This window comes from Protobothrops mucrosquamatus, unplaced genomic scaffold, assembly GCF_001527695.2.
Source record: "Protobothrops mucrosquamatus isolate PMUCROS unplaced genomic scaffold, P.Mucros_1.0 scaffold7, whole genome shotgun sequence".
Taxonomy (NCBI): domain Eukaryota; kingdom Metazoa; phylum Chordata; class Lepidosauria; order Squamata; family Viperidae; genus Protobothrops; species Protobothrops mucrosquamatus.
This window is the reverse complement of record NW_015386394.1, coordinates 93,556-104,459: the sequence shown is the minus strand read 5'-3', so window position 1 is coordinate 104,459 and position 10,904 is coordinate 93,556. Positions and strand designations below refer to the sequence as shown.

General features: G+C 32.5%; 2 protein-coding genes across 2 annotated transcripts; one reads left to right on the top strand and one right to left on the bottom strand.

Moving 5' to 3' along the window:
- Positions 1 to 485: 485 nt before the first annotated feature.
- LOC107282312 (olfactory receptor 6C3-like) lies at positions 486 to 1,469 on the bottom strand. Its single transcript, XM_015810083.1, has one exon. The coding sequence runs from the start codon at positions 1,467 to 1,469 to the stop codon at positions 486 to 488; it is 984 nt and encodes a 327-aa protein (XP_015665569.1).
- A 5,226-nt stretch (positions 1,470 to 6,695) lies between these two features.
- LOC107282311 (olfactory receptor 2AP1-like) lies at positions 6,696 to 7,667 on the top strand. The gene has a single exon (XM_015810082.1). The coding sequence runs from the start codon at positions 6,696 to 6,698 to the stop codon at positions 7,665 to 7,667; it is 972 nt and encodes a 323-aa protein (XP_015665568.1).
- Positions 7,668 to 10,904: the final 3,237 nt, after the last annotated feature.

The window sequence follows — 10,904 nt, the reverse complement described above, 5'->3', positions numbered from 1 at the left end:
GGCAATCCTAAAGGTCTGAAGCTCAGGAAGAAAAAGAAAAAGCCTGCTCAATCTGCATTGGGAGATCATTCTTAAATAATAGAATTATTAATAATATGATTGTACTAAAAGTTTGGTATAATATAAATTCCATTTCTTCCCTCAAAGGCAAAATCAGAGAAAGGTGAGCAAAAGTTCCAATCCTATAATCAAAGCCAATTCTGACAATAGTTTCTGAAAATTGATGGTTTGGTTAATTCACATTTTGTGATGAGGAACGCTCAGAAAGAGCACTTTACTCCCTAAAATAAGTTTTGCTTATTTAAAGCATGTGCATGTATGTGTAGATATAGACATATGATCTTAAAATTTTCTGTTCCCCCCTCCCAAAAGAAGTGGAAAAAGTCTTTTTCTAAAAACATTTTTATTCACATAAAAAGAGGACTATCCCCTTCACTTGTGTCTCTGTTTCTCTCCTTCTTCCCAATTTCCTTCCTACATTTCTTTCATTTGTTTTTAATATTAACCAGGCTTCTCAACATATTTTGGATTAAATTGAAAATTGCTACTTTATTTTTTACTCTTCTCAAAGCCTTCTTTACATCTTTGTTTCTCAGGCTATATATGAGGGGGTTAACCAAGGGTGGAAGAATTGTGTACAAAAGAGAACAAAGTTTGTTCATTGAAGAGGATGGTGGCAAAAGATACACAGTTATTAAAGAACCATAATAAATGGAAACAACAATGAGGTGGGAAGAACAGGTAGAGAAGGCCTTTTTCCTTCCAGTAGTGGATGGAATTCTTAGGATGGCTGTTATAATATATACATAGGATGCCAAGGTTATTAGAAATGGAGGCATAGTGTAAATAAATAGCAAGATTAAATTAACATGTTCCACCAAATATGTGTCACTGCAAGAAAGTTCTTTAAGTGGCACAGAATCACAAAAATAATGATCAATTTCATTAGGACCACAGTATTTTAACTGCAGCATTGCAGTAATTATTACAGAAATGCCTATGCAACCATTTGTCCAAGATATTGCTGCTAACTGGACACATTTCCTAGTATTCATAACTATTGCATAATGCAGTGGTTTACATATGGCTAGGTACCTGTCATAAGACATCACAGATAGCAAATAACATTCTGCCCCTAAACAATAGCCAAAAAAAAATAATTGCAGGAAACAGTTGCTGAATGAAATTGTCTTTCTATCCATTAAAAGTGTAGTTAACAGTATGGGACTAAGAGTTGAGCTGTAGCAGATCTCTAGGCATGCCAAGTTACAAAGGAAGAAGTACATGGGTGTGTGAAGATGCTGGTCAATCACAACAAGAACAAAAATGAGAAGATTCCCTGTCATTGTGAAAATATAGGTAAAGAGGAATGCCAGAAATGGAAGGATCCACAGATGTTCCAAATTTTGGAATCCCAGGAGAATAAATAGAGTGACATGAGTTTGGTTTTCTCTTTGTTCCTCATCCATTCTTAACTTTCTTTTCCATGAGTCTATTAAGATAAATGTGATGTTATAGTATGAAACAATGTCCAATGTCAATGCACTTTTTCATCTTGAATAATTAAAAGGTAAAGACATATCAGAGTCAGATTTGGTTTCTGGTGTCTAAGGTAGACATAGCCATACAAATCATTTCATTGCAGTTCAGAAGTGTCTTGTAATTCTCTTTTTCTGAAATATTTGTTGACTTCCTGATCTCATCTACCTCCCAGGTATTCCCTGAAAGGAAACATGGGTATAGCCTAAATCTTTCATTGTATCTCATACACAGAATATATCTCCAAATTTCATATCATAGCCTGTATTATTAATTTAATTATCCTTTGCTCTGGGAAAATAGACCATGGTTTACTAGTTTGATGAGCTGTAATTAGCTGGCAAATCTTTCCAAATCACAATATAAACATTGCTGATTTGGAGCCATGAAGTTCCTATTAAAAGTATCTCTTTGGGAGATAGTTATCATTGTAGTCATATTTTAAGTACAATCAGAGTTGAAATTTTAATCATTTAAAGTTCCATGATTTACCATAATTGCAATTGATTTTTAAAACAATTATGAGTATGTTGATTATGTTGATTATCTCTAATAAGTGCAATTCTGTTCTCTCAAACTTTTTTTTAACTTTCAGGATTAGCCTCAGTTTTGTTAATAGCTACATTCATGGAATTTGGCACACAATGAACTGCTAGCTTCCCATTCCTTGCTACTCCTGTTGCAAGATGACCAAACAAATAAAATTTAATACTATGCATAATTGTAAAACAGACAGAATGACCATACAAACTATTTCCCAGCAAATCAGATAATCATCTTTGCAAAACAATTAGAACATTGATTGATATTCATTAACATTCAGGAAAGATGGGCTGACCTTTTAATCCCTGCAAGGGAGAAAATGACAGTAACATCAATTCTGCATCCAGTCAACTTCCATTCTTTTGTTATTTCAAAAATGGTATATTTACCAGATAAAAAAATAGTGCTTGAATCCTAGAGTTTTAAGAATATTCAAGAACTGGTAGCAGAAGACAAAAAGGGAAGGGGAGAAGAAAGGCAAAACAAAGAAAGATAAGTTACAGATATTTAATGATTCACATTTCCATAAATACATACCACAATATTAATACTAATATGGAATATTTTGTTGGAAAAGTAAGTTATCTTTGTTATTTTGATAATTACTTAAATGTGTTTCATCTATGAAGAGCATGCAAATCATATATATTAATGATAAAATGATAAGGGCTAGAATTAGGATATTGATTTGCAAGATTTTTTTTCTTTCTTTCCGATCTTATTGAAATAATTAGTACATAAGCATAACTCCTACTTGCAATGTTTCTGTAGAAGAATATTCCACTTTCATTATGTGTTGATGTATTGTAACTTCAATGATGAAAAATAGATTGAGAACTCTGAATGTTGCAAGTCCTCAATGTTAAGAGAAAATTGTGTCTTTATTGAAAGTCCAGCCTTTCATCTTTTGAACTTAGTATACAAATTATTAAATAACTAATGGATGGCATCTCACATGGAACATGATTTATATGACAAATTAGGGAGATATCCCTAGATATTCAGAAGCTACGTTCTAGTTTAAAAAAAAATGTATAATAGGAGATCTCAAGAGAAAATTGTCAACAAATGTTGAAGCATCAAAATCTTTCCCAGTATATGTCTCTCAAGCTCAGTGCTTTGGGTGGTAATTGAGATATGGAATCAAGAGATTCTCAAGCCACAAAAAGACATCTTGAAACTTAACATTGGATATGTGGAAAGGAGAGGAGAGGAGAGAGGAGGGGAGGGGAGGGGAAAGAAAGGGAAAGGGAAAGGAAAAGAAGGAAAGGAAAGGAAAGGAAAGGAAAGGAAGAAAGGAAAGGAAAGGAAAGGGTGTATTAGCATTATCAAAATCACAGGCACTTTTCTTTGATAATGATGCAAAAACAAATTAATCTGTGTTACATTACCTCTATTAATCTGTGTGATATCTGGTTTTAATTTTTAAGTTCTATAGGTTGAGGTGAAAGGAAGTAATTTAAAATTATGACATAGACCTTGAGCTGAAATTAAGCACAACTGAAATAAACATACTGAAAAATCTTGACAGTTGCTGGAAATTGCAACTTTAAAACTTGATGGGAAAGCATTGGCATGAATTAATTAGCCCAGAAAGGAAATTGTTGTTCCCAGTAATGGAATAATTGATGCTTATTTTAGTGATTTATTGACAGAATATTGACAAATTTAAGATATGAATAAAACTTATTGTTGCAGTCTTGTGTAAACATTTCCTTTTGAAAGATGTAAATTCTTCCTTCCAACTCTTTTTGTATTGCCCTATCATATCTTGTGGGGGGGGGAGGAGGATTTTTTCTTTAGAGGGATGAGCAAAGAATGCCAGGAGTGTATATTCCCAACAAGATCTCATAAGACATAAAGGTCATTCTAGATGCCAAGCTAAAGCAAGTAGACACTTATACTGGGCAGAAGCAATATAGAAAGATGCTGCAAACAGATCACATCTTTAGTGGCAATGACAAAGGCATCAATTCATACTGTGTGGGAGAAGGCAAAGATAAATCACTCCTATAAGTTTACAAAAAAGCTACATGGCTGGAACATATAAATGATTGAAAAATATAATGCTAGATGATGGGTAACCCAGTGGTTGCATGATACTCAACATGCTACTGAGGAATTGCTAAAGATATTTAGAGTATTAATGGTGTTTACAATATAGCTAGATTAAAGCTTTTATGTTCCTAATATTGCCGTAGAGGAAAAGACAAATTGCAAAGACAAAAATACAGTAGGAACATGGAATAAAAATAGCATAGACAAAGGAAAGCTCAATATATTGAAAGATTTCCTGAAAACACTACAGACTGACATCTTAAGCAGTCACTTTTAGTCAGAAAAACACAATATTTATTACTTGGAAAATGGAAAACAAAGAAGTCATACTGTAGCTCTTATAACTAGAAAAAAAGTACTTGGCTGCAATGACATCTATTATGAGATAAGATCAATTAGACTGCCCTTCAATATGATTATCTAAATTTTACTTTAATCACACTTGTGAATAGGAAGAGGTAGTTGATGATATTTATGATATCATATGATATTTATGATCAAGTTCAATTTGAAATCATGAGATAATGCAAGCAAGATGTGCTGCTTATGAGTTGGGCAAAAGCTGGACTTTGAAGAACTGGGACAGAAAAAGTATTGATTCTTTTGAAATTTGGTGCCAAAGAAAACTCCTGAGAATACCATGGACAGCCAATAAAATAAACCAACGCATCATTGAACAAATCAAACTAAAGTTCTCCTTTGAGGCCCAAATGACCAGGCTCAAGTTATCCTACTTTAGATACATTATAGATTAACTCCAAGATCAACTTCAGACCAACACTCAAGTAAGTAATATCCCAAGCAAGAAACTGCCAAAGAGCCATTAGTATACAGCCCAACCAAAGTATCCCTCACCCACCCAGAAAGACATGAGACCAGAATATAAACTGACAGCAAACAGCACTCCTTACTAGCAATGATGATGTCACCTACTTGGGGTAATGAAACATCTGCAAGAAAACAAGCAAGCTCAGAGGACCCCACATTATGCAAGAAAAGACAAGAATATGTCAAGGTGAATGTATTGAGTGGATGCATAGTTGGAAAATCAGAGGGATCAGTTGGGGACAAATAGTCATAGAGAAAATCTGCCTATCTGTCCTGTAAGATTTAATACCACATTCATATCTCAAAAGTTCCTATTCTCCACAAGGAGAAATCATCCTTATTTTATTGCTGGACAGTAGGAATATCAAATCAACGTTTAAAGAAATATATGTGCATTTATGAAGCATTATTTCTCCAGTGATTATTTATTATTTCTGCCTCTTCATGCTGGGAGGATTCTATTTTGAGATATTCTCTTGAGAGAACTATTCATACTTGTATAATAGCATATTACTATTAAATATATATATAAATGTGCTAATCTTGGGATTAAATGTATGGTTTTCAAAAGGTGTTCCTAAATGTACAAGTGCAGGTGAACCCTAGGTAAGAGAATTTGACATTTATTTATTTATTTCCCATCTCGCTCACAAAGTGGCTCTGAGCAAACACATAAGACAAATACATAAATGTCTTAAAAATCATATAACATATGATGTATTAATAAAAAGTACATGAAAGAAGAATAGAATAAGTTAAATGTTAAATGTTAAAAGGTAGGGAGATGGCTGTCAAGGCACCAACCAAGTTTAAACATAAAAGATATGTACAGTATATGGATATATGTTTTTGTGGGGTGGATAAAATGGTGTCGGTCCTTTTCTGAAAACAGTCTTGAATACTAACAAGAAATTAAGATATTTTTTTTAAAAAAATGGTGAATTAAGCAAATATAAATGTAAAAGCTAGTTTTTACATTAGAAAAGATTAATTTTTGGTAAGCAATTAAGTATTTGTTAGTCTTTTTATTTATTTATGAGTAATAATTTAGATTTATAAAGCCACAATTCACCATTTTTTTAAAAAAAATCTTAATTTCTTGTTAGTATTCAAGACTGTTTTCAGAAAAGGATTTCAACATCATTTTACCATCTCACAAAAATATGTGTTAAGGTATTGAACTATCAGCAAGGAATCCAAATTCCGGTACTGCTTTAACACACTAATGAGCTGGAAAATCTTTTGCTGATCAGTCTGTCTCAACCCTAGGAAAGCACTTTCTAAAGTCATGGAGCTGAACCATTCTTTTAGCAATAAATTGATAACTTGCTATCTTAGACAAGATATCTTTTGTTTTTCAGGATGACTTTGAAGGTAAATTTGATGATCTGTTCAAGAGTGAACTCTTTCATGCATTGTGAATATTATAACATTATAGTAACCCCCATAATATTTAATTTTAACTTTCTGTTCCAGAAATCAAATACATAATTAAATAATTGATGGTACACATCATTCCAATATTAAATGTCCACTCTCTGCACAGGAATAGGAAAGGTTGTTTGACAAGTTCCCCTTTTCCATTCACAGGATTCTGTATCTTGTTCCAATGTATTTAATTTACTAATGTGTATAAACATCTGAGAGCTGTCCGAAAAAAAGAAACAGCTTATCTATAATAAATTTTCTAATTTTTTTTAACAGAATGTGAAGTTCTCATTTTCATGATGATCAGAAATCAAACAAAAATTGCTGAATTTGTCCTTCTGGGATTTGGGGAATACAGTAAAACACAGTCACTTCTTTTCCTGATTTTCCTAGTAATTTATGCTGTATCTGTAACTGGAAACACTCTCATTGTGGCATTAGTTATCTTTGATCGCCACCTTCATACACCCATGTACTTCTTCCTGGGGAACCTTTCCTTCTTGGAGGTTTTCTACAGCTCCAATATATTTCCAAGGTTGCTTCTTGCTCTTCTTATTGGAAACAACATTATTTCATTAAGCAGCTGTTTCACACAGTGGTATCTCTTTGGTTCCTTAGAGGCTACAGAATGTTGCTTACTGTGTGCAATGTCTTATGACCGATATCTAGCTATCTGTAAACCACTGCACTATGCAACAATTATGAAAGCCCGAACTTGTATCCAATTAGTTGCTGCATCTTGGGTCAGTGGATTTATAACTATTGTGACATTATTTCATCTCATGTTACAACTAACGTTTTGTAGCTCAAATGAAATGGATCACTATTTTTGTGACTACTTCTCAGTTCTTAATCTCTCTTGCACTGATACTAGCTTGATAGAAATCATGGGTTTTATTGTGGCTGTCCTATTCACAGTTCCACCCTTTCTCTTAACTCTGATCTCTTACATATATATCATAGCTGCTATATTGAAAATTTCTTCCACTACTGGAAGACAGAAGGCTTTTTCTACCTGTTCCTCTCACTTGGTTGTGGTTTCCATTTTTTATGGTTCACTCATGATTGTGTATATGCTACCAAAGAATGATGTCAATAGAAAAATGGAAAAAATATCCTCTCTGTTATACACAGTTTTGCCCCCTCTCACCAATCCTTTCATATACAGCTTAAGGAATAAGGAAGTCAAAGATGCACTGAGAAATAACATTAGAAAACTTGTGCAGTGTAGAGTAAAGTCTCCAAAGCTAATTAATATAATAAAGATATAATAAAAAGGACATATCACATAAACTTCTTTTTTCTCAAGCTTAAGCTTGAGAAAAGAATAGAATAGAATAGAATAGAATAGAAGAGAAGAGAAGAGAAGAGAAGAGAAGAGAAGAGAAGAGAAAATATTTTATTTGGCCAATTGTGATTAGATGCACAAGGAATTTGTTTCTGGTGCAGAAGCTCTCAGTGTGCATGCAAAGCAACAGAATAGTGATAATCATAATAATAAGAGGGTGTAGTAGAGAAGATTGGAAGGTTAATAATACTACTACAGTGGATTAATCTACTTAGACATAAGACTGTATTGTGTAGATTAGGTGTTCAGCAGAATGATGGCATGAGAGGAAAAATGTCCCTGTTGTTTTGGGATGTGAGGGATCTATGGTTATTTTCTCAGCCCTCCTTCTGACCCAATCAATAGACAGGTCTTTTACGGAAGGCAGGCTGGTTGCAATTATTTTTTCTGTTGTCCTTACTATCCATTGGAGTCTGTAACTGTCCTGTTTAGTTACTGTATCAAACCAGACAGTTATAGAAGTACAAATGACAGATTCAGTCATTCCTGTGCAGAACTGTATTAACAGCTCCTGGGACAGTCTGAATTTCTTAAGTTGATGCAGGAAGAACATTCTTCCTGCATCAACAACAGAAAGAATATGACTAGGAAAAAATCTCTGTCTGGTTTGGGATAGCCTAGTCTTGAAGTGTAAGGGAACTGCATATGGGGCCCTGGAAGGCTCTACATAGTAATGGGTTTAACAGTATCCATCTCTATGCTGTAATATCTCAGTAAAAATTTAAAATCACTATGGCTAAATATGATTACCACAGATATGAAGAGAACCTCCCTGTAGTGTAATGAAACTCAACAGTTGTAATTTGTCTTTGTTTCTGATTATTGTTAAATAAGGCTTAATAATATTTTTCTGTATATCTACATAAGAGGTTACATTTGTTTTATGTGTATTCTTTCTAATATACTTAATTTCTGTTTTGAATAATAAATGAATTTGGAAAGCAGTTTTTCTTAATATAAATTATCCTTGGTAATTTAATATACAACACTTTTGTGTTTTGAGAGTTCTACAACATGTTAAAATCCCTTTTATATTTAGATAGTTTTGGAAAGCTTCTCAAATTAGGACATACTGTACATCTTTTTTTTCCCCCTCAACCAGAAGCTTCACTTTGTGGGCTTGCATGAACCAGCCTTTTATCTTTTTTTCAGATTGGAAATTCTGAATTCAAAAGCAGATTCAAACTATGTGATGCAACATTCAAGGGCAAAACTTTTTTCCCCATAGTATTTTATGATTTAAAATTCAACCTAATAATAGGGAAGCATTAGGAAACAAATCATCTATTTTTGTTAAATGAGACTAAAATAGCAGGGAGAGTGAATCCTTTAGATAATATTAACTCTGTCAAGTTTTCAGTTTCATTATATTTTTGCTGTTATTGCTATTACATTCCTCCATAGACATGCAAACTTTCCATATCTCTTTCAAGAAAAAAAAAGAATACATCAGATTCCCACCATCACAAGGGAAAAAAAAGCATAATTCATGATGTTTATGTTTAGTTTTTGGGGAAAATCCTGGAAGGATATCACAGTGCAGTTTAAAATATATTGGTTATTTATAACAATCTGAAAAGTGTTGGGATAAAACAATGGGGCAACACTTCACCCTATTTCAGGGATTTAAAAAAAATGTGAAAGGAAATTAATTCTTCTTTTCTAAATGGCAGGTCATATGGTGTGATTATCACTCTCCCAAAAAGAAGAAATTTCAATTTTTCTATGGTTCTCTCTTAAACTTTTAAAGACATTTTAGGGGCATATTGCCTATTGTTCATCAATTTATATTTCTGCTTTTAACAATGCTGATGAAAGGTGTTTTAATTACATCATTGGGAGTTTATTTCTTTTTTCTCCCTTAGTTGGCAGACAAGAAGTTCTGGATATAATTAATTAGCCAATAAACAGAATGGGCTGCAAACAGCCATATTTTTTGCAGTTTTATTTTATCATTCATTTGTCTCTTTATCACTCTTTATCACACTTATGAACTGTTGGCTTCATAGGGTATGCAGCAAAAAAGGCTATTTTTTGGGTCATTCTTACCTAATATGCCAATTAATTTTTCCAAGGAAACAGAAACCTTAGATATGCAAAGTGCTTGAGGGTTTTCCCATAAGGGCTTTGAGAAATGCACAATGATGTAATATTTTGCTTTCCATATTAATCTATGTTTTGCTCCCCATCCAGTTCATACTAGTTTGTTTTCAAAATACACATCTGTTGGCTACATATCTATCTTCTCCTTAATAAAAAAAACAACATACTTGGATAGTAATAGTAATACTATCCAAGTATCACTATTTTGTCCTTTTAAGTTAAATTTTATCATATCTAAATAAACAACATTTCTTATAGGTAGTACATTCTTTTACATCAAAAAATAAAAACCAAAAGCCCAGAAGAAATTAAAACAAAAACAAACTAAAGAAAACAAAAAGCAGATTGGTACATATCTTTATATATTAAAATAGTTATTTATTTTGAATAAAATAAGAGGAAGGAGTTTTTCACCATGAAATACTTCAACAGAGAATATCAAGCAGCAACAGAATGGTAACTATCACTATGTAAACTTTGTTTGTTTTGGGGAAATAATTAAAGAACTGATCTTTCAAACAAGAATGTTCTGTAGAATATGTTTCCAGAGGTATAGCTAGCTATGTTCAGTTATTTCAGCAACAATCACAAATATAGTTTTATTAATTTCATTTTAAGATTAGCAGATTAACTTGGCAAAATAAATATTTAAATAAAAATAGCTGCATAGGTGCCCTAATGGCATCTTGGAAGACAAGATGAAGATTAAACAATATTCATGTGAAAGATATGTCAGTTTGAAAATGCAAAGGGGGCATGAGAAGCATTCCAAAAAGGACTCCCATGTAGTTTTTAATGTTTTTTGATAGAGTCAAAAAGAAATATTTTCTTCTGTTTAATTTATTTGTTTATTCAAATGTGAATGTCTGATTGTATGTGTAAATATTATTCAACCTGAGATAGTTCCAGAGAAAGCAAACATGTTTTAAGCAGAGTTTAACAAGAATTTTCATTCAAAAAGTTTTTTATGTTGTTAGAATAATGTATCATTATGATACATATGTATGCTTCTTTTTAAATTACAGTACAAAAATAAATATTTATGCACTTAATTAGG

Excerpts from the sequence above, each read along its gene's own strand:
- LOC107282312 (XM_015810083.1), bottom strand. The coding sequence starts at position 1,469 with ATGGATGAGGAACAAAGAGAAAACCAAACTCATGTCACTCTATTTATT.
- LOC107282311 (XM_015810082.1), top strand. The coding sequence starts at position 6,696 with ATGATCAGAAATCAAACAAAAATTGCTGAATTTGTCCTTCTGGGATTT.